The following is a 25,557-nucleotide window of genomic DNA, read 5'->3' as shown; positions in this document are numbered from 1 at the left end:
CGCGTTCGCGGCGCGGATTGGCTGCTGCCGCGGCGGCATGGCGGCGCCCGCGGAGCCGCGCTGAGGCGGGAGGGCGGCGGCGGCGGCGGCTCCTCGTCCCTCCTCGTCCCTCCTCGTCCCTCCTCGTCCCTTGCCGCGATGTGGCGCGGCTGCCGCTGGCTGCTGCAAAGCCGCTCCCCGCCGGCCCGGCTCCCCCGACCGCCTCCTGTCGCCGACGGGAGCGGCCCGGTGGGGCCGGGCGGGGGCCGGACCTACGCCCCACCGGCAGGTGAGGGAGCGCCGGGCCGCCCGGGGCCTCTCCGGCCCCCTTCGGGGCGGGGGGACCCTTCCCTGGCCCGGTGGGGCCGGTTCCGCTGGGACCCCCCCCTCCCCCGGTGACACCCCTGAAGGTCACCCCGGGTCGGGGGGGCTGGGCTCGGCGCCCTCAGGGTGGGTGGGAACGTGGCAACCGGTCAGATCCCCCCCAGGCAGGGGGCGCGGCCAGCGCGGCCAGCACAGCCCCGCCGGGTCGCCGAGGCCTTTTCGTGACACGGCCGGGTGTTGGGCCTCCCCCCGCGCCCTTCTCCTGGCATTAGTGGGGGTTCGGAGGGGGATCGGCCGGCAGCACGGCCAAGTCCTCAGTGCACCAGCTTGCTTTTGTATTTTTTGGTGGTTTTTGCGGATTTAGGGGGGATGGCACCCAGCCGGGGTTGTTCAGGCACATTCTGGGCCATGTATCCCCTCCACAGATTTTGCTGGAAACGTGTGGGTTTGAGGACAGTAAAATCAGTCTCATTTTGTCTGAGGTGAGGCTGCAGAGTCGCAGTGACTCATCGCGGGGTGTCGGGAGCCCACGGACATGACTCAGGACCCTGCTGGGGTACATGCACATTGGTCTTTTCAGAACTGTGCCTCAACAGTGTGGTGTTTTCTGAGGCCCCGAACCTTGCAGGTCACTGAGCCTGAGCAAATCCTGTTCCATTTTCCCAATGAGAATCTGGGTTTTTTAGCCTAGAATTACAGACCTGCAGCCTGACCTGCTCGCTTCACCCTTCACGAGGTGGATTTATGGCTTTAGGATTTACGATCTGGTTGCTGTTGTCAGGGGAATGGCTGGCGGATTCTTCCTGCTTTTGCAACACGTGTTATCCAGCTCTCAGGTGTTGGGAGTGTGTGAAACACTGCCGGTACGAAAGGAGACTGCTCCTAAAACAGAGACCTGCAGTTCCCACAGTCTCACCTTGCTGGTGGAGCTGGCGTACTCCCGAGCCAGGGCAGGATGTGTGGGCCGGAGGCGGCCGCGGGAGGCGGTTCCTCCCCTGGTGACTCAGCGGCATGCTGCAGTGCGTGCGACGTGTCCCCAACACCATCCAGCTGTTACTGCGTGTGCCTGCAATAAACCTGCCCCTGTGGGCAGTTGCGGTGGAGGGAACAGCATCCTTGCCATTGCGTGCTCCAAGCCTGCTGGCAGCTGTGGTTCTTCCAGCAGGTGCATCAGCTGCAGGTCAAAGCAAAGAATGAGTGAGATGCACTGAGGGAGAGCATGTGGGCTGGCACCAGGTGGGTTTGTGGGCAGCGGGGACGGACAGGGAGGTCACTGTGGCCTGCCCTGCCTCTAACCCAACTCTGCTTGGTTTCTCTTCACTGTGAGACAAAGCAAGCAGGGAGAGAGAGTTAGCCAGGGTGGTTCAGAGTTGAATTTGTCAAACATGATTGCAGTGGGAGAATCTTGAAAGATTGACCCCAAAGGGAAACTCCAGGAGTGCTGGGACAGATCTGCTTTGGAAATGGCCCGTGCCAGGCTCTGTAGAAACTCGGTGCAGGCCAGTTCGAAGGGAGCTGAGACCCCAGCCTGGCAGAAGTGAAGCTGGTCCTGTTCACTTGTCGGTTGTGCACAGCAACACTGTTTTTTCACCAGTTTCATGGCGCTTCCCCAGTTGAGTGGAGCTCACTAAAATGGAGTGGTGCTTGGAAGCTGTGGGTGAATGGGCAGGATTTTTGTGGCCAGGCCACCTCAACAGCACTCAGGGCTCTGTCTGTCCTGGGCTGTGATGGGGAGCAGGGGAAGCGGCCGAACCTCCTCTAACTGCCTTCTGAATGGCTCTGTTTTTGCCTGCAGAGAGGAAGCGGTTTTACCAGAATGTGAGCATCTCGCAAGGAGAAGGTGAGCGTGGCCGCCGGGACGGGACGGAGGGGCTGGTCCCCGGGAGGCGTGTTATCACCCCATGCTTTTTCAGTAAGAGCATGGCACACCCACAGCCCAGGCTGTGCGAGTGGGGTACCTGTCACCACCCTGCTGTGCCCTTTCCTCATCTATAGCGAAGCTGTGTGGCGGAAAACAGCTTCCAAGACCATTTGGGGGAAAAGTATGTCAAAATGATGGTGATTGTGGGACACCCGAGTACCCCTGGTCCCTTGCTCCTGTCAACTCCAGCTCTGAATCTGCTCCCGCTGTGGGGTTGTCTGTTGTTCCTTAGTGCCTGCTCCTCTTTGATTCCCCAGGATTTATACTCTGATTCCCCAGGAGGCTTTGAAATAAACCTGGACCACCGGAAGCTGAAAACGCCCCAGGCCAAGCTCTTCACTGTCCCCAGTGAGGCCTTGGCCATTGCAGTGGCAACAGAGTGGGACTCCCAGAAAGACACCATCAAGTTCTACACTATGCACCTGGTGAGCATGGCGGGTCGGGACACCCAGACCTCGGCAGGACAGAACGCGGTGTGTTGGGAGCGGTCAGGTCAAGGAAGTCAGGATTAAAGATGGGGAATCGAAACGCCAGGGGCTAAAGATGGGTTTGCTGGGCCATTGCCACCTGGCAAGGGCTTTGCCAGCTGGCAGAATGGATTCCAGAGCAAGGGTTGAGAATGGTTTTACGGTTGAGAACTGCTTTGGGATGTAAGCCTTGCGCCGGGGTGTGTGAGACGGGGGCATCTTCTGAGAATGCTTCCTTCTGTGTCCTGCCTCTGCCAGCTCTCCTGAGTACTTGCAGTAGAATTGGCCTGGCTTGGTCTAAAACTGGGGTGACTGTGTAGACATGAGAATGGTCTCCAAATGCAGAATGTGGAGGGAGCAGGTTGTCTTAATGCCCGTGGAATTGGGGGCAAGAGGTTGGGACTGGGACTTTGGGACTTTGGCTGGGTACTGGGGAGAACCTTGTGGTTGTGAGGGCAATTAGATACTGGCTGGGTGACTGAGGGAAATCTGTGTCACTGGGGGACTTGAGAAGGGGCTGGACAGTGTTATTGGGGATAGCAAGGGGCAGGAGGAAATGGGATGAGCTGTAGAGCAGTCTGTGAGCCCCCTCCCCTGGTGCTTGATGGGCCTGCTCCCGAGGCTTCTGAAACCAGTGAGAAGATTCCTATTATGTGAGCCATGTTCTGGCCCTCCACCCCTTTTGGCTGCATTCCTCCGTTCTCTGTCTGCCCCCAAATTCCTTTGCTTCTTGGCCTTGTACAATGGAAGCTGCTGCTTCCTCAAGCCTTGAATGACAGCAGTTTAAACTGCCTTTATCCCGCAGACCACACTGTGCAACACAGCGCTGGACAATCCCACGCAGCGAAACAAAATGCAGCTGATCCGTGCGGCTGTGAAGTTCCTGGAGACTGACACTGTCTGGTACGAGATGGGGGCCCTGCTGGTGCAGAGGCGAGGTTGTCTTGTCACAGTGTGGTTTTTGGAAGGGTGCTTGGGGGAAGTGAGGGAAAATGTCTACTGTAACCCAGTCATGGCAAGGCTCTGATTTGTCCTGGTTTTGGCCTGAGGGTTTGAATTAGTTTAGGCCAGTCCTACATCTGCAGACCTAGTCGAAGTCCGTGCATCCCAAGGGCATAGGTATGAGGGAGAATGGGGATCTGGTCCTCTATTGAACTCTGTTTTGGACACCTCCATGCTGGGCAAGGGCGGGAGCAGCAGGAAATGAAGATCTTGGGGAAGAGAAAACATCTTTGAAAGGCCTGGGGGAATCTGTCAGCCCAGTCCCTGGTATTCCTGCGCCAGTACAGGCAGCTCAGATTACTTGTACCAGTAGCAAAAATGCCTTTCGTTCCTTAAAGTCCCTGTGGGCTGCAGGATCAAGCCTCTTCATGCCCAAGCTCCTGTATCACAGTCCCAGCCTCTGAGGTGTCCACTGGCAGCTCAGCCCCTGTGGGGAAAGGGGAAGAGGACTCCCCCATCTGCTTCTCTGGCTTTGGGCAGGCTGGCAGCGGGGAGCGCCGAGCTGAGCCACTGGGGAAGGTGAGGCAGGAGGAGTGGCCCCATATAAAGAGTTCCAGTGGGATATGTCCCCTGCTCTAACTGCTAAACCTCGCTGTATCCTGTGGCTGCAATTTTCTGTTGACCGATTTGGTTCTCTCTTTTGTAGTAAGATAGAATTGTCCTTCCTGGAACAACAAAAAGCTCTGAATTTGGGGAAGAGTGGGGGGATTGTTCCCAGTTACTGCTGCTGCTGCTTGGGTGGACAGTAGGCCCTTGTTCCCCTTGCTGTGGTCTGGTGGGGGCAGCTTCCTTCCCAGAGGTGTGCCCCAGCCTGGCAGGGAGCAGTCTGGCAGCCTGGGAGTGAACATCCATTGTGGTTTTGTTCTGCAATGTCCCAGCTATCGTGTGGAGGAGCCAGCCGCCTTGGCAGAGCTGCAGAAGAGTGAATGGGATCCAATTGTCGCCTGGGCTGAGAAAAGGTAAGAGGTCAAAGATGTTTCTGTCTGCTTATGCCCTGCCCTGCCCAGGCCAGGAGCTCCAGTGCTTGTGACTGTTGGAGCTGCAAGGTTGACGACCCCTGTGCTTTTCTAAGGGGCCGGGTGATCATTCCAGGTACAACGTGGCAATTGGATCCTCGACCAGCATCCTGGGGCCAAACATCCCAGCCAGCACCAAGGAGACCTTCGTCAGCCATCTGGCGTCCTACAATATGTGGGCCCTGCAAGGTGAGAGAGGCTGCGCCGGGGAGCCCTCCGCTCAGGCTGTGCCAGTGGAGGAGGCGGTTCCTCTCCACAGAGGAGAAGAACGACTGTAATGTTTTTTCTCTCCTGCTGAGATAATTGGAGTGTTGAGGTTTATGTTTTAAATCTGCAGGCCAGTCCCTTAGCTGTATTTTTTAAGGGTAGGGACTCTCCCTTTAGTGCCACTAGTGTTCAGGGTCTGACTGTGCTGGCCTGCAAGCTGTTTGCCCTACCCTAGCACAAATAACTTCTTTAATGCCAAAGTCTCTAGTGACTTAGTTCCCAGCTTTGTTACCAGGAAAAGAAATGGGGTTAAGTACTCTGAGTGTCTATGGTTCTGTGCGCTGTCCTCGCTCTTTCACCCTTATAGCCCACTTGATCTTACCTTATACTGCTGAATGACACCTAAAGATAAAGAAATGAAGTAATGTTTGCTTTGCTGAAGTCCTCAAATGCAAGACTTGAATGAGCAGCAGACAGTGAAACCTACAGGAGACACTAGCTGAGCAGCTAAGGAAAGGTATCAGGGACAGGGTTCCTGGGACAGGACTTGCAAAGCCTTCCCTGTAAAGATATTCTTTGATGAATCATTTCTTTTCTTCATAGTTTGTTATATGGGTAGGCAGGGTGGAAGGGAAAGGCATGTGCCTCCCCTGGGGAAGGGGAGCCTCTGGGCAGCTGGTCGACATTAAACCTGAAATTCAAGGTCTGGTCTAGACTGGTAGGGCAGGATGAGTCTGACTTCAGTTCCTTCCTAGGACCCTGTCCATGCACAGGCGCCTCCATTTCCTGTCGACTTGTGCTGAACCATGAGTGCTCAGCAGCTCAGAGTTTTGAGCCCTTCTTTCCTCCTCCTTTTCCCAGGTGTGCATGTCTGTGGGGTTTGCTCCGGTGCCTCAGCTGCTAGGCAGTCGCTCTCCTCCCCTGAACAGGGGTGTCTTGCAAGCCAGCAGCTGGTGGTGCGGCAGGAAAGAGCTCTGCTGTTTTATCAGCCGAGCCCAGCGGCTGTGTCCTTTGCCAACACAGTTCTCCCAGGGCACAGCAGACCACACACATCTGCAGTGTTTTTCTAGGAGTGGTCATAGATGCGGACAGCTCTTTTAGCACCAAACAGTATACAAGTCCCTTTCATCCTGGACTTTTCGTCTGAGTTCCAGAATACTCCGGCCTGGATGGGTATCTCTTCCCTTTGCACAGGGCAGGTTTGTGGCAGGATAAAAGGAGGTTGTTTCCAAGGCATAGCCTTTGTCACTGCAGTGACAGTGGCCAGAACAGCGCTTTGTGTCTGCTGTTAACTGCAGATCTGACGCTTAAGTGCCCAGATGCAAGTGGGAGGTATCACTATCCCTGAGGAGGTACCACAGCCCAACTGTCTCTTCAGAGCATGTGAAGATGCCGCTGTAATGCTGCAGAAAACAACCATGAATCTTGTTTGTTTTGGGTTATTCCCTTCCAGGTATAGAATATGTAATCACCCAGCTGAAATCTCTGATTCTGTCCATGGGTCTGATTGACAGGCACATTACAGTAGAGAAAGCCGTGCTTCTGTCTCGCCTGGAGGAAGAATACCAGGTAAATGATGTTACAGAACAGCCCTATAATTCAAACAGCAATAATCTCAGCATGACAAATGCATCTCCCACCACAAATAACTGGCAAGGGAAGCGCCTGCTATTGCAGGAGAGGTTCCACTCTGCCAGCCTCCCTGTTTGAGAGGGTTTGGAGTGTGCCGCTGTAGAGCAACATCATGGGCGCAACAGCCCAGAGTGCTCCCGGGGCTGCCAGTTTCTTTTTGCAGAACCCAGATGGCTGCTTTTCTCCCTCTCTAATCTGCAGTGCAGAGTCGTGGCTGGCTTCTCTTGCTGTGGGTTATCCAGCCTGGAGGCCTTGGTAGACACCAAGCTAATAACTTGCTTGCTGCAAACTGGCCTGGCGTGAAGCTCTCCCTGACCCAAAAGTGGCTGAAGTTGATGGGAATCTTTTCATCCTCCCTTTAAGGGGCTTCGCCTCAGACCCCAGTACTGATGAAGCATGTCCTTCCATCAAACTCATCTGGAGATCTCTGTACCCCTGTAGTCAGTGATCAGCACAGCTCCTGCGGGGGTTACCTGTGTTTCACAAACATGAAAAGGGAGGCTGAGAGTTGTTGAGCAGCTCTACGTATAATCCAGTTCTGAACTGACTCGCGTTCCTCCTTTCCTTCAGATTCAGCGGTGGGGCAGTGTGGAGTGGGCCCATGACTATGACCTGTGTGAGCTGCGTGCTCGCGCGGCAGCTGGGACCCTCTTTGTTCACCTCTGTTCGGAGAGCTCGACTGTAAAACACAAGCTGTTGCAGGACTGAGGCTGCTGGGCTGGGCGCAGGAGGAGAATGCCTAGCTGTGAATTGCTGGCGTGACCCAGTGGACGGTAACCACCCTCCTGCCACCACACCTTTCCTGGGATCAGCCTCTTGCTGAGGAACTGCGACTTTGTGGGCAACTCCTCACTTGGACTGCCTGCCGCAGTGCAGCGCCAGCAGTTTTGAGCCCGCAAGGAGGAAAGGTCAAGGTGAGCTTCCTCTGCATCCCCAAGACAGCAGCTCTGTCCATTACTGGTGTCTGTAACTCATCAGAGGAGCTCCCACGAAAGAAACAGCTTCCTGGGCAGGGCACGGCACAGACATACCCAGCATATGCCACATGTCTTCATAGCTGCCAGCTCCTGACACGCACTTGTTATGGAAATCTGAAAACAGACTCCATTGCATCTGTTCTTCATCCCTCAGTGTGCCTGTATGTAACACCAGGGTCTCTCTGTTTGATTAAAGGCACGCCCCTGCTAGATACTGAAAGCCAGTGCTGCTGAGTATTTCTTTGTTTTAATCACCAAACCGTGGCGTAGGTCCTGAGCTGCCAGGCTCCAGGCAGGTGCTGGGATGGCTGCAGGCAGAAAAAAACACGGAGCAGAGCTGAGCAGACATTAACTACCAAACAGATCTGCTCCCCCTGCATCTCTGTGTGAGCCTCTCCGTGCTAGGTGCCCTGTCCTTGCAGCCAAGGAGCAGCTGGGAGGGGGGGGAAACCTGGGCTCCTGTCATCTTCAAAAGCACAGGGTATTACGAGCTAAATCTGTGTATGACAGGCAGCACCAGCCACGGAGCTTTCAGAGAGACCCGGTCTCTCCCCAGAGTGCGTATGCAGCCACCCTCTCATTTAACCTTCCCACCTTTCTCCTTGCTGCTTGCCTTGAGCAGTACCGCCCCGGCCAGCATCATTCCTCAGAAGCTGCCCACAAGTGAGTGTAGCAGCTGCTGTCACCAAGCAAGGAGGGGAATTAATGACTCCTCGCTTGGCTGTTGCGAGCGGTGGTGTGTGAGCTCCTGTGGAACCATTGATTTCCCTTCCTGCTAGCTGGGGGCTGCTCTGTTCACGCTGCAGAAAGCTGCTTTTGCGAGAGGCGGTGAGAAGATGAGGCTCCCAGGCACAGACAGTCCCCGCCAGCCTTGTGCTTGCTGAGCTGGAAACCTGCTGTTATCTTGGGGGTGGTTTGATGGAGAGCGCTTCTCTCCCAGGCTGCTGCTGCGTGCCTGTGGCTCACAGGTTCCTGCCACTGTGCTTGCAGGTACTAAAGCTTTCAGGCATGATATGCTACGATGATTTGGTTCAATCAGCTCACAGCTGATCCATAACCCCTTGTGACCAGGTCTAAGCTCTGTCTGCACGGGCTTCATGCCGACATGATGGAAGAGACAGAGCTTCATATGCTTTTCCAGAGTCAATAAGTATCTTTTATTTGCAGTTTATGGTGGGATGGAAGAAATATGCCTTTGGCCTGAAATGTCCCAGGCAGCTTGGGCATAGAGAGGCAGCCATCCCTGCGGGGTGTGCTGCCACGGAGGGCTGTCCTGTGTGCCCCCAGCTAAGGCGGCTGCCCAGCCCGTGGCAGACCTACTCCGTTGGCTCCAGGATCTCCATGTTATCCAGCTCCTCCTGGAGATCGTCGATGTACTGAACGATCTCTTTGACACGGTCTCGGTTTCTGTCGAACTCGTTTTGGAAAGCCTGAACAGATTGAAACCAAGCAGTGAATCTGCAGGCTCGTCAGGGTCCCTTGCTGTAGCACTGAGGGCTCCAGCAAAGGTTAGGGAGCGTCTTTCCTAGCAGTGTCCCCACCGCTTGGCCCAGACCTGTCTGTGCCCCATCCCCCTGAGCACGAGGGTCTCTTACCTTCTCTGTCACAGAGGCCTGCCAGCGGTAGGTGTTGCTGAGGATGTCACTCTCTCGCTTATCAATCTTCAGCAGGCGGATGCGATGGGACGCGTTGGCTGCGTTGACAATGGTGTTTTTGTCCACAAGAAGCTAGGAGGTAACGTGACCGGATGAGAGGAGGGGGGCGGGCGCGCAGCGAAAGCAGCGGAGCTCAGAACTAGCGGCACAGTAACGGCAGTGCTCAGGGGAAGAAGATCAGCCCTCTGACTGACAAAGCCCTAGTCATCAGGATGAATCCAGTGCTTTACCCTTCGCGAGGATGTGTCGGGGCCTCGCTACGGTGTAATGGATTTTTATCCCTAGTATGGGTGGGGAAACTGAGGCAGCACCCTCAGCCTCACCTGCCGGAGCGGGGAGCACATGCCTGCTGCTGAGCGCTCTGCTGCAGGCAGGGCTGCCTTGCGGCACATGGCAGGCCCCCGCGGGCAGCTGGTGTTGAAGCAAGGCTGCATATGCTCCAGCACGCCTGGCCCAGCAGGTGCGGGAAGTGGAAAATCGCGCTTGGAAGGGTCTCTTGCACTAGTGGCACTGGCTGTAAATCTTCATTTTTGGAGAGTCCCAGCTTCTAATCGAAGCAGTGACTTCCCCTGTGGCTCTAAATAGAGGGTGGCTTCGCTAAACCGTAATGACTCTCTTCCTGCAGCCAAGTGCAGCTGTTGAACAAATGAAGATTGCTTCTCCGTGGAAATGGATGGCAGCGAGGCAAAATGGGTGCACAGCAACGGTGCGTAACTGCAGCCATCTGCACAGGCCATAAAGCAGGGAGCTCCCCCGGCGGGGCTGAGGGGTCTGTTTTGTGTCTGTCAGCTCTTGATTACCTGGAGAAATGGGGGGGCTGGGATAATCTGGACAGAGCAAAACCATAGCAAATGCAAAACTCGAGTCATTTAGCCACTAAATGAAGGAATAACGGAGGCAAAAAGGTCAGCGGCATTGCTGACGAGCACTGCACCGATCTTTGTGCTTTCTGAAAGGCTCCTGGGATCTTTGGTATCACAGCAAGACTGAGGGCGCCTTGGAAGGCTCCATTTGAAATGTCATGTCCTGCCTCCAGATCAGCTCATGGGCTGGGGAGCTCTAGGGAGGGCTTTTGAAATCACTGAGGCAAACAGAGCCCCTGTGCAAGGAAGTCGGAGCGGTGTTCGGATTCTCCTGGGGGAGCAGGGAGAATCTGAACAAAACCAGCTGCAAGTGCCTAAGTGCCTGCTGGGTTGGGGCTGTCTGGAAATCAGCCAGAGAAGTGAGTTGTGCTGGAGGCAGGAGAGAGATTTCCTCAGCACCTCTCCTGGGCCACTGCCACCAGCTCTGGCAGCGCCCAGGGAAACCTGCAGTGCAGCTATCCTCTGTCCTGGTCAGCAGAGATGTCCAGCCAAGCGGCTGGGGCCTCTTAGGAGGAGGTTATGCTCTGGTTTAGCCATGGCTTTAGCTGTATCGAGCCTCCTGGAAACCCTGTCCCTTCTGAGAAGAGGCTGTGTCCTCTTCTTGCCAACTCCCTAGCAGAGATGAATTTTTTTGGTGCCCTCACCATTCGAACATCAGCTGGCAAATCCTCGTCAAGCTCATTCTTGACTGATTTCTCCAGTGCGGTGATGGAGATGTCTAGCAGCTTTTCATGGTAATGGTTTTCCAGATCCCGGCACTGGGTCATCGTACAGAAGATGGTTAAGGAAAAAGCTGACCACACGACTCACTTGTAGAGATTAAATTACCTCCTGTAACTAGAGACTGAGCATCCGCACAGTGGGCCTCTGCAGGAAAGAGCCTGGCTGCTGCCAGAAGCTGCTGTGATGTCAGGATATACACTTTCTGCTCTTAATCGCACATTGGGTCTCATCCTTGCTGCCGTGTATTACGCAGAGCTGAGAGTGGGCCTAGGTTTGGAAAGGAAATTGAGGGAGGCCTCTGAATACGGTGCAATTATTTGCACCAGGCCAACAGCTTTATATAAGGTAGTGTAACCTGTCACTGAAGCACTTCAGTATTCTCATCTCACTTTGTTCCAGAAGACATCAACAACACAAAAATGAAGGCCATTTAAAGAATTGTCGGTATTTCATTGGCTGCTATGGCAAGAATGTACATAGAAAACAGTCTAACCAGCTCTTCCCAGAGTTTTGTCATGGCTGTGTGGAGAAGAAAGGAAGATTCCCAACAGGAGAAAGCTGCATAGGTCCTGTAGACCGTCAGCACAGAAGAACCTAGATCCTTTTGTGCTGTCCAGAGTCTCCACAGAAAGAAGCTGGGCACCTTAAATGACCATTCCTGCAATGCTGGGAAAAGACCTTTTCTGTTGATTTAAAAAAAAATCTAATTCTATACTGATGGCTCATTTCTGGATTTAGAAGTGAGATATACGTACATCACTGGGAGGTCCAGGCCAATGCACTGTCAAAAGGATATATCCCTTTAACATTTTCAATGAATGTTGATGCTATGACAGCAATATTTTCTTTAAAATCCTTTATTAGTTCCTTAACAGAGGGAGAAAGAGGAAATATTACAACAAAAACTTGCATAAACATGAAAGGGAGTCACGGAGCCTAGGAAGAATCTACAACCGATTATAATTTGGACTCACTGCTGTTATTAGCACAGTCAGAAACTGCACCGCCTCAAGCATTTAAAGTGTTTTGAAAGTGCTGCAAGATCTTCTTTCCTCATTCAGGGACAGAAAATCAGAATCAGTTTATTGGAGGGAAGCTGACTGAATGATACCTTTACCCGGTGTCTGGATCAAGCCAGCTGATCCTTTTTCACCCTCATGTAAGTAATGCATGGAGAGTGCTGTATTCCTGTATACTGCCATGCTGCAGTCTCCTTGTATGTATGAAGAGCCTCTTGTCAGAAGCATAACCAATGCCTGGGCTTACTGCAGCTTTTGTTTTAGTCCCTAGAAACTGAAATTGCTGCTGCCTGTTACCTCTCTCAAAAACAGCTGATGGGGAAGCTGTGAAGCGTTGCACTTAATGTCTTGATACAACAGTTCAAATACAGCCACCCGAATCCTGCAGATCCAGAAGGGCATGCAGGGAGGAATGTTTCTGCTCATTCCATCAGTGACTGCAGATAGATGAGGACCAATTCAGAAAACACTAAAAGGCACAATCCTGATGCAGTGAGGAATCCATTTTGAGCTGCTGTTTTCTGTCATGCACATTCACAAAAGTAAACTGCTGCATCTGCTTGCACACAGGCCACAGCTCCTGCCTCCTGATTTTTAAACAGATTACTTTTTTTTTTTTTTTAATGAAGATGCACATTAGCGGCCCTGCCCTAGTTTTTGAGGAAAAGTCTGGGGAGAAAAAAGGCAGCTATTATGCAAGCAAATGCAGTAAGCTGAGCAGGAATGTGTGTAATCTTATTCATAGCAAAGATCAGCTTCAAAGAATTACACCTCTAGAATCCCAAATGCATACCCCATGCTATGCAGCGACTTCTGTACGCAGACCTATAAAATGACTGAATGACCTCAAGTCCCTTTCTCTAAAGTCTAGGAAACCAGCTTGGATAGATGTGAAGGACATACTGTGCTCTGCTCTGAGAAACAGTAATCTGTTGCAATGGATCAATGTCCAGGGCCTGATCTCACCCAGATCAACTCTGAGCAGAGAAAGAAAAAGATGGAGACAAAACATTAGCCTGACTGGAAGACCTATGCCCCGCTCTTTGTGCAATCGGCTACTAAACAGAGGGGTGCAGCAACAGAAAAATGACCCGCCCACATTCTGGATGTGAAGTCTCACAAGTATGTGCTTGACCCTTACCTCCAGCTGGTCAGCTATCAGCATTTCCAAGGTCATGAGTGCTTCTGAGAGCTGAAGTATGTCCTCCTTGTACTCTGCTCGTTTAGACTCAGCAATATCATAACTACTGGCATTATGAATCTCATCCAGCCTCTAAACACAGAGATACATAAATTACTTATAGTTTGTGTTCAGCACTCCATTGCAATTTAATTAACTTGTTACATATGTGAGAAAAGTTCCTGCTGCTGATTAGCTGAAATGAAATGTGATGATTCAGGAAGCCTCCAGATTTACATACTGGGTAGTCAACAGTGCTGAGGTATGCTACTGCGCTAACGATCCAGGGGCAATGCAGTGAAATCGGTGAAAATGCTTCCTCATCCTCCAGTCAGCAGAAGACTTTGCCCCTTCTACGCTTCTAACTTTGGTTCCCCTTCTGACACATTTCCAGTAAAAAAAATAAAGTTAGATTCTTGACATTGCTGGCCATGAAGAAGAGATTAACAACTACTTCGTAGAAAGAAATGCAGGCCTAAATCCTGATCCCCTTCATGTCAAGGAGAATCTTGATTGACTTCCGTAGGGTCAGGATTTAGTATTCTGAATATGGAATACCTATCATTGCCTGCCTTCCTCTTACAACAAGGATTTATTGCCCTTCAGAATTAAATATTGACGTCAGTTTTGTATCAGACAAGATTTATGATTTCTTGGATCAAAAAAAAATCCTCTTGTGCTGAGCAATGTATTATTTTCAAGCCTGTTCAAAATAAGTTAACAATCAAACGTTAATAGGAGGAAAAAAAAATACCTGTTTTAAGATGTCTAATCCACTCCTCTGGAGAGGGAATGGAACAGGCTACAATAGAGAATTCTGACAAAAATCATTGCCAAGGCTTGTGTCTGAAAATGGACTAGATGATTACTCAAACTTTGCAGTGTTAAAAGGGGGGAAGGGGAGAGCAAGGTATCTTCTTTTCTAACATAAACAAGTTAGGAGGCTCAAAAAGCTCCCCAGCCATTCAAGCCACACCTCTGGGAGCAATAACTTCAAAGTTCAAGGCCTTTAATGCTTCTTCGCTCCTTAACCAACTTGAGAGAGCAGAGTTATTTTACAGGTTACCCAAGCTTACATGAAAGGATTACAGCGAGACAAACAGCCCCTAAGAACGGCTTAGAGATTTCAGTCTGCTGGGACCTCTGCACCTTTTGAACTCCTCCAGCAATTTTAAACGAATGGGGAAATGCTGTTAAAATACAGTGTTCAGTTTTGACACTGACTCCTCCAGTATTTATATGAAAACTGTCACACTGGCTGTACTGTCCTGTCCTTGCAGCTCAAATCAATAGCTGAGTCTGCAGGTCATCGGACAAAGACGAAGGGCCAAAATCTGGTCTCACCCATGTTTCTTTGGGTTTGATTTTGGGGTTTTTTTGTTGTTTGTTTTGTTTGTTTGTTTGTTTGTTTTTGTGGGGTTTTATGTTTTTTTTTTTTAAATGGAAGATATATTGGGAATTCAATGCAAGTTAACTGAATACGAATCTCAATCTTTATATGTTGCCTTCTGATAAGGCCTCAAACTCGTGTCCCGACTAGAGCTGACGGAGTCCGTTTGCCAGCGTGAGTCAGCAAGGTTCAAGGACCTGGGCGCAGCGTGACTCAGCAGGCTGCCAGCGGGTGACAAGGCACCTAAATAAAAGTGACCTGGTTTTCAAAGGGAGCCAGCGCTCGTGACTCTGCCTGGTGTCAGTTGTCCTGGCCTTACTCTGCTCAGCTGACAGTGTTACCAGGCTTTAGCCCCCCCTTATTTTTTCTGTGGAAACAAAATAATGATCCATCTATTATACATGGTTAGAAAGGGATCCAGCTAGAAGCTATGCCCTTAGCAGCTACAATGGGTGGCTGTAGTCGAGCAGAATGAAAAAAAGAGTTTCTACTTCAAAAAGACTAGAAATACATTACAATAACTTTATCTAATTTTTTGTTAAATTTCTTTGAGCTGTTGTTGACAAAATGAACTGAAGTAGAAAATTACTTGAAAACAAGCTGAATACCCTGCAATCTCCTTCTTTTTCTTCCCCTTTTTTCAATGAAGGAAGAGCTGTTGGAGGCCTTGAAGAGAAGGGCAATGGCATTAAATCTGATAAATCTCTATATACTTTTTAAAACAACTTCATAAAAAATACTTAAATGAAAAGAAAGGTTAAGCATTTCCATTTTCTTAAAAACCGGTGACTTTTCTGGATGGCAAAAAAAAAAGTGAAAAATACCCACCGTGTTTAGTCACTTTTTTCAGTAAAGCCTTGAAGGACCTTTACCTTTGTGGACAATAAGATAAAACTATGACATGTTAATTTTGTCCTATGCTGAATTTCCAGTACAGATAAAGGCTGTCAGTGTTAGCTGACACTAACTTGTCAGTTGTGGTTTGCCCAAAGGGTTGAAACTTCAATCCCCAAATTCTTTTCCTACATAAAGTACTAAAAAACTTTTAACATTATGTTAGTTAAGGACATTATATTAGCTAACACAACAGTTTTTCTTGGTATAGATTTATACTGTACGAAACATGGAAAGAAAGACCAGTGACTGAGCACTGGAAAGGGTTGCCCAGAGAGGCTGTGGAGTTTCCATCTTGGAGATGGAGATGGCCGTCTACTGCTGTAGGTGGCCCTGCTTGAGCAGAGGGGTTGGACTAGATGCCCTCCAGAGGTCCCTGCCAACCTCAACCTCTCTGTGATTCTGCCATTAGGGATCAAGTACCGATTCCTATTCTGATCTGATCTGAATTCTCTCAGTGCCAGGAGGCACACAAGGCGCGAACATCGTTCTTCCACTTCGATCGGTCTGCGGCTGCGTGCCGTGCTGCTTCCCAAGAGTTCCAGCCTGCACCATTCCTCTCAACCTCCACCATCCGATGCCAGGTCATCGGATTCCTATTACAGCAGTGTAAATCCAGAATAATTTTCCTAATTTTAATGGAGTTACCCTTGTTCTCAGTGAAATTAAAAGCTGGCATATGATGTAGAGAAATCATGTATCAAACAAACAAAAGTATAACAACATTACCCTTTTGTTCCGATTTTCAAAGTCTAGGATTATTTTCCTGCCTTCTTGCTGGTTGGCTGTTAATGCTTCGTGAAGGCTTTCATAGAAATCAGAGACTTCAGCTTCTCGTTTTTCATACTCTTTCAGACCATAGTTAAATAGGTTCTCACAAACTGAGACAAACTCCTTCCTGTACGTGACACCAGAGTCAAGGCATTTCGCTTGTTCAGTGGAGCAACATGCTATGTTCCTTCTAGCTCTGCAAATTTGAGCGGCAAGAGTTACAAGCTACTGTGATGTAAACTCTGTGGTTCTTGCTGGGAGCAGGCTGCCAAGTATTCTGTCTGTGGCAGGACTGGGTCACCCATTCACATTTTATGCATAGGATTTTGCTACCTTAAGGGTATGGAGAAAGCTGTGGCAACTTGAGGGGAAAAAGGCCTTGAGGAAAAAAAAAGGAAATACATGTACTTCTCTGACTTTTCTCTGACACAGCAGCGGAATGAAGCATACATCCCTATCTGTCTTCACAAGTGTGAATACAGTGCCTGTGTAGTTAATAAATACAGCTCTGGAGCCTACAGCCAGAGCACAGAATAAACTACTGACTTGGTAGCATCACAAAAATAACGTCAATTTTTCTTCTGTTATTATCTTGGCAATGGAATTGTTTCTAGAGTCTATTGTAGTTAAGCCGTGATGCATTTTTCCCCAACAGTGTAATGCAATTTTAAGGAAGGTCAAGTTACTGGCCTTGACAATGCTCTATTAATCTGAATGAGAAAAGAAAAAAGAAAAAGAAGCGTCTGCTTTCTGATCCCCCGTGTAGGAGCAATGATCAGAAAAAAGTGCTGGCCTGAAAACTTCATGTTGCCAGCTCTGGCAGGTTGTGAGATATGCGACTCATATCATTCTGATTAGTCTGTTCCTATCTCCTACCACTTCAATTTCAACATGATTTTAGCAACTGTGCTCTTACAGTCTAACTGACAGAGATTTATCTTATATCTCATTTTAAACTTTAAGTGGATTCCAGACTTAAAGAAAGTACAAAGCCTTGATTCTTGAAGGGTCAGAAAAGAAGGCTACCAAAATTGTGTTTGATTCAAGCGAAGGAAAAGGAATATGGTAATTACAATGGTGAGAATTTAAAAGGCTGGAATCTCATGACCTGTTGATGATAGAAGCGAATGGTTTTACAAATGGGATGTTTCAAGCTGGGTTGGCCAGCTTGCCAGTAACATAAACCATTTGTTTGTAGCCCTCATATTTCAGGGGATATCAAGCCTTAAAGCTGTCAGCGGTCTCACGGTCTTGCAGTGGTTTTTTTTGGTACCATTCCAAAATTGAACACAGACTGTCTCAGATCTTAGATCAATGTAGCTTTCAGCCCTGGACAAAAGCAATGGATGAAGAGTCCCTGTGGATGCACCCCCTTCTTAACTCAAGGCATTACGTTTTAGCTGTAGGTATTCTAAACCCAGGAAGGATATGCCTGCAGCAGGTCCCCCACTCCAGGGAGGTAAGCCAGTTTGGCAGCTTCTGTATCCTCTGCATACATACTGTCAAACAGGAATGATCCATTCAGGTACTCAACAAAGGCTGTCTTTGAAGAGAATCAGAGCAATGTAAGTAAAATAAAGAGTGCCAACCTTCTGCCAGTCCTGAAGATGTGTCTCTCCTGTAAGCACTTTACCAGCAGAGGAACACTGGTGCAGATACAGTGATACCAACACAATAGATATACCAACCAAGGCATGAAATCACGCTGCAACCGGAGTGAAAACCATCCTGGTTCACGTGTGGCTTTGCTGCTAGAGCTCTCTAGCCCAAGGACAGAAAACACTGTTTAATCTTATATAAGACATCATCACACATAACCACATATTGCAAGGGTATTAAGCCTTTCAGATAAGGAGTCAGTGGACTTTGGGGAGGGATGGAGGGAAGAGCTGCAGGTGCCCCCCCTGCCACTTAACCGCTCCCTGCTCTTCAGCCGGTCTGATCTTCTAAGGGGCTGGAACACAGAGGCAGACCATACTGAAAGCACCATTCTGCCTGGTCTTGTTTTCAGTCTGTTCACAGGACTACAGTGATCTCTGAAAGCCCTGAAGAGTTTAACCATAAAACTAATGAAAAGCATTAACTTAGTGTGAAGGAGAAAAAAAGTCACTGCACCATGAAAATGCTAACAGTTCCTTCAGACCTGTAATTTTCTTAATCTCATGTCAGGCTGATAAGATCCTCGGGTATGATTTACTATTTAGCTTTGCAGCGTCTGTATCTGTAGTTTCATTGTTCAGCCAAATGAATTATGCTCCCCCACGTCATGTGTATTCCACGGCAGTTCCTGTTTTCATTCAAAAGATGAGATTCAGAGATCAGAGAGATTAATCCTAGCCTTAGTTTCAGCACAGTCGATGTTAACCTCTCATTAAATCTTCAAGCAGGTAAAAGAGAAGTCAACGTGTTGTGCTTCTTTCTCCTGAGACAATATACAACCAGCCAAAGAAAACATACCTTGTGGTACTCCAGCTCTTTCTGCTTTGCCTGGTTTTCCTCCAGCTGAGCCAGGGCCTGAGCCTCCTCACGTTCCAATGGCTCAGTAAGATCTTGATACTTTAAAACTGCAACTTCTCGCTGAGAAATGCAAACAAAGAAAATATTTTTATTAGATTATCCAGCATTGCTCAACAAATCCAGGCAGAAGCATTTGATCTTTCTAGAACATGCACCCGAGTGACATCTGCATCTCCATTTCTTTGTGGGCTTTTCATTAAACTACTAATGAAGTTTCTAATCCATTCCTCATCCCATTTTTTGTTGGCACATTACTCTGACTCTGCATTCAATGCATCTGAGCTGATTCAGTCCCAGGAAACTTTTCTCTCCCCATTTCCTTATCTTTAGAGTTGTTTTTTCTTTTTTAGCAGGAGGCCCTGTTTTGACTTCTAGAATTTGAGATCTGATTTGATCAGCTGGCAAGTTTAATACATTTATGAAGGAGGAGAAGGCTCTTTGGAGGAGTGGATGGCAAGGTAGTAGCAGGGGCAAGAACCTAATTAGCTGGAAGCTGAAGCTTGACAAATTTAAGTATGCAATTCTATGACGTACTGTCTGCATGAGCAGGGACTGGACTCGATGGCCTGGAAAGCCCTTCCAGTCCTATGGTAAGAGTATGTTCCAAGTACAGCTGCTGCTCTGTGCCAAGCAAATTTACCATTAATCATGTTCTTCAGTTACTAAAAAAAACCCAAACAAAAAAAACCTCCCTTGTTCCTCTGAGCCCTGGGATCAAAAAGCAGTCCCGTGGGTTACCGGTGCGGATGCACTGTCCTGTTCTCAGAAATCAAGAGCGGGAAGTGCATTCAGTGGCATCTGCTTGCCTGGATAGTCCCTCAGTCTGCTACTGAAACAAACTGCTCAGCGAGCAGCACGCCCACCAAGCCTCCTTTCCCCTGGATCCATGTCTCAAGACTGATCTCCTCCGAGATTCTCTGATCTCTAAGAAGGCTTGCAATCACACTGCAGCCTCTCTGTGGCAATATTAACCAGGCCCCTCTCCCACACACAGCTGCTGATTTTCACAAGATCTGTGAAGACATCATGCCTCTGACACCTCTACCTCTCTGTCAGATTTGATAGAATTTGGCCTACAGGTTCACAGCTGTTAGGTGGAGGCAGAATAAACACTGCGTGTTTCTGTAAGCCTAATTTCTGCAGGAAACTAGCCCCAAATGCTAGAATATTGCTGGCATACCAACAAAGCGAATGATCTGTAAGATGCTGGTGCCCAATTTCACAAGCGGGGAATGCAGAAATGCTTACCGTGGTGTCACTCACGAGCTTGAAGTCCAAATATACCAGGTCTGGAAGATGAGCAACAACAAAGAGCAGATACTGCTCATCGTCGCAGAGAGGGTTCCCTGTGAGATTCAGTGTGCGTAACTTTTTAAACCTCCTGAGATAGATCACCTATGCCGAGGGGAAAGAGATGCTGTACTTCACAGTGCTGGGGAAACATACAGCCTTGAAATTCATTGCTTTTATTACAATTATGTTGCAATACATATCCTGTTCTGCTGCCAAACACAGGCGACACTAATCTGAGGACATGGTTTAGTGGTGGACTTGGCAGTGATAGGTTAACAGTTGGACTCGATGATCTTAAGGGTCTTTTCCAACCTTAATGATTCTATGATTCTATGATTCTGTGATTCTAAATTATTTCTAATGCTTTCAGGAAAGGAAATACTTAAATTCACATCATGAATATATAAACGATGGGTGTAGAGAGAAGGTGAATGGGGGGAACAAATCACGGGTCTTAGATCGGTAAGCTGCTCTCAGAAGAACCCCAGATAAATCCTAGTCTCCACTCCCTCCTTTTCTCATATGTAGCTACTTATTCCTTTTCTAGCTTTCATGAGAACCAATAGGAATTTTGCCACCGCTGATAGCAGGTACAGAACTGGGTCCCCATGAGTCAATAATCTAAAAGAGAAATAGCCGTAGTCAGCACTTAACACCGGGACAGCTTACCAAAACCATAACTTAGTCTACAGAGGCAGTGAAATCCTAAGGAGAATTTTCTCCTCTAAGGAGGGGCTCGGACACAGTGGCAAATGTCAGTTTTAGAATATCTGATCCTTTGATAGGGAACATTTGCAAAGACAGGGAGCACTCACGTCTTCCAGAGTGGTCAGGTTATTCTTTCCAATGGAGAAAATCTGCAGCTCTTGCAGTGTGTCCATGTGCTCAATTTTAGATATTCTGTTATTGTAGAGACTGAGGTCCTGCAGTTTGACCAGGGTATCCAGGCCCTCAATTACTTCAATATTGTTGAAGGACAAGTCTGAGGAAGAGTTCAGAAATCAAAAGTTTTACAAGCAAAAGTTAAATTATTTCTAGCAGAATGCCCTGATTCAGACCTTGCTTTTAGCCTGGTTCTTGATTTAGGAGTTTATGTACAGTATTTTCCTCGGGAGTGTTCAGTGTCCCACAGGAAAGGCTCGGCATTAAATCGTCATTCATTCACATCTCCTTGCAACTCTCCATGCAACTTTTAAATGAGAGGAACAGTTGACGGTATTCCATGCAGAGTCCACACGCACAACCTGAAAGTGATTTCTACCTTATGGGGAAACCCAAAATATAAGAAAAGAGGTGGGGAAATGCCCTAAAAGGGGGGTATTTCTGTGACAAATTTGACGCTCCCTGCCTTGTTTCTTGCAGACTCTGGCCTGCCACACCAATGCCCACTGTCCTGGTCATTCCCATAGGACCATCATATGCCAGTCCCACACTCACAATCGCCCTGTTGTCAGTGGAGGTATGCAAAGGCATATACTCACTTTAGCTATTTCACTCATTGAAATTTCCTCTTATCCTGCCAGAACATCTATCCTAACACCTACATTCGTCATGATTAAGGGCAGTATTTGCCCTCAGGCCAGTACTGAGCAATTCAGGAGTCCAAAGATGGTTGATGAGGTTACCAGCTGTCTGCATCACCCCAGCCCCTGGACGGCTAAGACACTTACGCAGCAGCTGCTGAACCACCGCGGCCTTTGGGCAAATGAAACCCATGAGTGTGCTTCAAAACACTCTGCTTACATTGTAGTGATCAGCTGTTGATTCACAAGTGCATTAGTCATCTGTGCAGCAGAACAGTGCAGACAACTGGGCGGAAGAACCCATCAGACATTTCAAGATGTGCTTATGAACCAAAGCCCTGCATGCTATTTTCAGAGACGGCTGAGGATATATTTACATTGCCAACCAGCAATGTAGCTGCAGTTCCCAGAGAATGCTCTAAGCTATGAATCTGTAGCAGCAAGCTCACCAATCTGACCAGCATCAAAACCTGCACCACTGTGTGATGCTGCTATCAGCATCCTGAGTATCTAGTTGTAAGTAGTCACATAAGACTGCAAGATGGGCACTTCTTGGGACAACAATGACGACAAGCCCTTAAGCATATAGGGGTAAAGATAGTGGGTTCTAGTCCGCAAAATGCCTGCATTAGCTTGGGAAACAGAATACAGGCTTCTAAATCACAGAGGTGTTTCCATAAATATTTCTGAAAGTCACCTCCAAATATGAGTACAAACCCTGCAAACAACCTTGAAATCTCAGCTTCCTGTTCCTGCCACACCAAATGTATTAAAACCAGTTTTAAAACATTTGAAGGATTGCTTTGCAGCTCTGATATTCAGGCATTTTGACATTTGACAGTCAAATGAGGAAACACACAGACAGCTGACAGCCTTCCCTGGGAAACCTCCTATCAGTTGTGTTCGAGAAGGAATGTGACATCCTGGCTTTATTGCAGATCACTTTGCACCTGTGAAGGCATCCAGCCTCGTATGCCTGTATCTTACCCAGCCATACAAGGTGAACCAGACTCTCCAGAGCTTCTATCTTCTCAATGATGTTATTGTCCAGCTGCAGTTTAGTCAGATTCTCAAACTGCCACAGATTATCAATCTGCAGGATATCTAAAGCCACAGGCAAAAAACAAAACAAAACAAAACAAAATTGCTTTTCTTGTGAGACAGCTTTTAGTTTAGCGGACACGCTATCCTGCACAAGGAAAACATGTCCAGTCTTACCTCCAAAATGATTTTCAGCAGATTATGACAGCGTGTGATGACTGCCCTAGAGAGCTGAGAGGTCCACTGGCTGGACGAGATTTCAATGAAACAGCCCAGTTAACCTCAGTGTCCTGCACCAGTGCACACTACTCATCAGCGATGCCAACGAGTCGCTGAGGGGATGCTGACTACAGCCCTGCAGTCAGGAGTGGCTTTGTGAATCCACTACTAGGAGGTCTTGACCTTCATTTTCCTTTCCAGCTCCAAGAGGGAGGTTTGGGATGAGACTCTGCTTTTCTCCGCATTTGCAGGCTAGCAGTGGCCAGCTACTGCTTTGGTAAATTACTCTCCTGCTCCTGGGATTCTCATCACAGGAGAGCAAGTTGGGGTCTACTCTTTGTGTGAAGGCTGCAGTTTAGAACTAATCAATATCCCTGCATTTAGCTTTCTCCAAAAACAGAATCACAAGGGCAGGTCGTTAGGTGCTACAACAAAACATTAGGACCAAGGTGACAGAAAATACAGAACATTCTCACTCCCAATTCTCTTTTCCCCTGCAATGGCTTCCCAGAGGATTTTGTTAGCTGCTCTGCTGCTATCATTGTTTAGTGAGTGCAGAGTAAAGCAAGGAATTGCATGCATAATATATTCACACAGTTCTGTATTTTGTATTTGCAAACAAATACATGCAGGATCAGGTAAAAGGGAGTCTGTTCTAAGGAACTCAACTAATACATGCATTATTTTACTCAAGCACACAATGAATAATCAAAAGCAGATTTTTGCCCATGAAATTACATACCCCCAAGATACTCAAATATTGAGCCAAATGTTCTTCCTTTTCATTTTTTGAATGCAAGTTTATGACTGGTTTGACAGTAAGAGGCAAGCTGCGATAATGCTATGGATGACTGGAGGAAGCCACCGTATTGGACTGTAATCACTGTAATCTACCAAAGAGCTCTCACATAATTGCCAGCAATGGCGGAGCCTGCCCAGGGTTTGATTTGTCCATGTACAGAAGGGCCCAATAGGCCTGTGGCCTGTAGGTGTCACCACAATATAAATGTTAAATAAGAATAGCAGTGACAATAATAGCGTAAAGTTAAGCAGCTTTAAAGTTACCCATCAGCAAAAGCACCCAGCTATCTCTAATGAAACTACTTAATACCGGTAAATCCAGATGTTATTTTTCACAAAACAAACCCAAGCTAATCATGATTGTTTAATTGCCAGTTAGCTACTTCATGCTTAATTCTATTAACCTCTAACAAAAGAAGAAGAAAAAAAAGTGTATATTCTGATACTCACTTCTAAAACTAAGCTGTAGCTCTGTCACATCCTTAAAGTTAATACCTTCCATTTTGGCAAGCTTTCCTATGTCCTCTGGACACTGCTCTTCAATGGCTTTCTGAACCATTTCATCATCAATAACATTTGGCTCAATGCTATTGTATAACTGACTCATTTTTAGACGGCAACAGCCTTAAAGGACAGAAAAGAAAAATAAATTAAATCACTGCCTGGCCACTATTTCCAACATTCATTAAACAGGCATGACAAGTCCAAGGAATTAAGAGCATGGCTGAGCATTAAGAAGATCTAAAACCTCACAGCTGATATCAAATAAAGACTTGACTTTTATCGCAAAGTCACTGATGCAACTGTAAGCACAGCCCTACAGCCAAAGTACTGTAAAACAGCTGGGCATGATCACCTGCAAACTTCACACCACGCTTGAGAGTTTTGCATGAAGAATGCCAGTATTTGGCCAGATAAATAGACCAGGAAAGGAGGCCCTGTGCAGCACCTGTGAACAGCAATGGTCCATCGCATGACAGTCACCTGTTGCTGAAACCCATCTTCATGAAAAGGGCATATTCAAGGCTCTGTGCGCCATTTATTCTAGTTTTAAAAGGTAAATTTCCCATTATGGGCAGGTTGGATTTATAGAGTAAGAGACAGTGTATTTATAGCATAGGAAAATTAACAATAGCAGTTCACTAAATTTTAAACACCAACATCATAATAAAAATGAAAACAAATTTGAGGAAGGAGGAAAATTTATGAAAAATAACAGTGATATTCTGAAGAAGGCACTTAATGCAGATCCATAGTAAAGGCTGTCCAGTTCAGTCAACATATAGTGCTGCACACAAAGACCTTTGCTTTGGGAAACAGACAATTCTGTCAGTTAAAACTTTCTGTCCTGGCTTTGTCATTTAAATATCCCTAATGTTGCCTGGGAGGCAATGAGACTACTTATCTTTCTAGAACTGTGCACAGTTAATGAATCAGTATAAAGGACTTGAATCTTCAAACTTTTATTTGCGTAAGATGTCTATAATTATGGAAGACGTTCTGTTGATTTTTTGCACAGGAGGATGGGAACGATAAATGTCAGGGTTTAGCGAGTTCTCTCCTCATTGTGGCTTTTAATTAACAAACCAAACCTCTCTATGGCTGTGCTCAGTATAGACCCAGGCTCTGGGTTTATTCATCCTTGACCTGCCAGACTTTCCACTTTCCTTGTATTTGTCCGTCATCTCTTTAGTCAATGTTGGTTCCACAGAGCTAATCGTGCTGCGAGGTCAGCACCTTGCTGCATCCCGTGGGAACAACGTGGGTGTCAGTGCGAGCAGTGGGTCGGCCACCCAGACAAGAAGCTGCTGTTCACAGCCAGCCGGAGCCCAGGCCTGGGAAGCAGCACCAAGTCCCCGACACCCCCTGGCCCTGCAGGCCCCGGGACGGGGACCCTGACTCTGCCTGTCAGGGTGGCTCTGACCCAGGCGGGCTGCCGCCTCTCCCCCGACACCCCTCCAGGCCCAGATCCCGGCCCCCCAGGCCTCTCACCCCGCAGGTTCCCACGGCCCCAGGCCCGCTCCGCGCCCCCGGTACCCGGCCCGGCCCCCACCTGCGCCTCGGCCGCGGTACCCGGCCCGGCTGCTAAGGAAGCCCAGGCGCGTTGCTAAGGGCGGCCACGTGACAGGCTCAGCCGCCAATG

General features: G+C 48.3%; 2 protein-coding genes across 3 annotated transcripts; one reads left to right on the top strand and one right to left on the bottom strand.

The window, feature by feature from the left end:
- The first annotated feature begins 46 nt into the window (after positions 1-46).
- On the top strand, positions 47-7,730 carry ATPAF2 (ATP synthase mitochondrial F1 complex assembly factor 2). 2 transcript variants are annotated; one of them, XM_082311868.1, is made up of 8 exons: positions 47-268; positions 2,099-2,143; positions 2,504-2,649; positions 3,497-3,594; positions 4,572-4,652; positions 4,786-4,898; positions 6,370-6,485; positions 7,119-7,730. In XM_082311868.1, exons 1-8 carry the CDS (start codon positions 139-141, stop codon positions 7,254-7,256), a joined length of 867 nt encoding a protein of 288 aa, XP_082167994.1. In that variant the 5' UTR covers positions 47-138; the 3' UTR covers positions 7,257-7,730. The 2 variants fall into 2 exon arrangements, with proteins under 2 accessions (XP_082167994.1, XP_082167995.1); XM_082311869.1 differs by having other exon boundaries at positions 4,766-4,898; positions 6,431-6,485.
- Positions 7,731-8,841: 1,111 nt separating this feature from the next.
- On the bottom strand, positions 8,842-24,021 carry DRC3 (dynein regulatory complex subunit 3; the record flags this gene model as incomplete). Its single annotated transcript, XM_082314607.1, has 10 exons — positions 8,842-8,955; positions 9,121-9,252; positions 12,927-13,058; positions 15,979-16,140; positions 17,438-17,563; positions 18,478-18,597; positions 19,786-19,932; positions 20,646-20,812; positions 22,341-22,457; positions 23,865-24,021. The coding sequence occupies 10 exons, from the start codon at positions 24,019-24,021 to the stop codon at positions 8,842-8,844; spliced, it is 1,374 nt and encodes a 457-aa protein (XP_082170733.1).
- Positions 24,022-25,557: the final 1,536 nt, after the last annotated feature.

The sequence above is a fragment of the Platalea leucorodia genome, assembly GCF_965183815.1.
Source record: "Platalea leucorodia genome assembly, chromosome: 5".
NCBI lineage: Eukaryota > Metazoa > Chordata > Aves > Pelecaniformes > Threskiornithidae > Platalea > Platalea leucorodia.
The sequence above is the reverse complement of the archived record's forward strand: the minus strand, read 5'-3'. Positions and strand labels throughout refer to the sequence as shown.

Excerpts from the sequence above, each read along its gene's own strand:
- ATPAF2 (XM_082311868.1), top strand. The coding sequence starts at position 139 with ATGTGGCGCGGCTGCCGCTGGCTGCTGCAAAGCCGCTCCCCGCCGGCC. Across the intron at positions 2,144-2,503 it reads GAGCATCTCGCAAGGAGAAG|GAGGCTTTGAAATAAACCTG; the intron begins GTGAGCGTGGCC and ends CTGATTCCCCAG. Across the intron at positions 4,653-4,785 it reads GTCGCCTGGGCTGAGAAAAG|GTACAACGTGGCAATTGGAT; the intron begins GTAAGAGGTCAA and ends TGATCATTCCAG.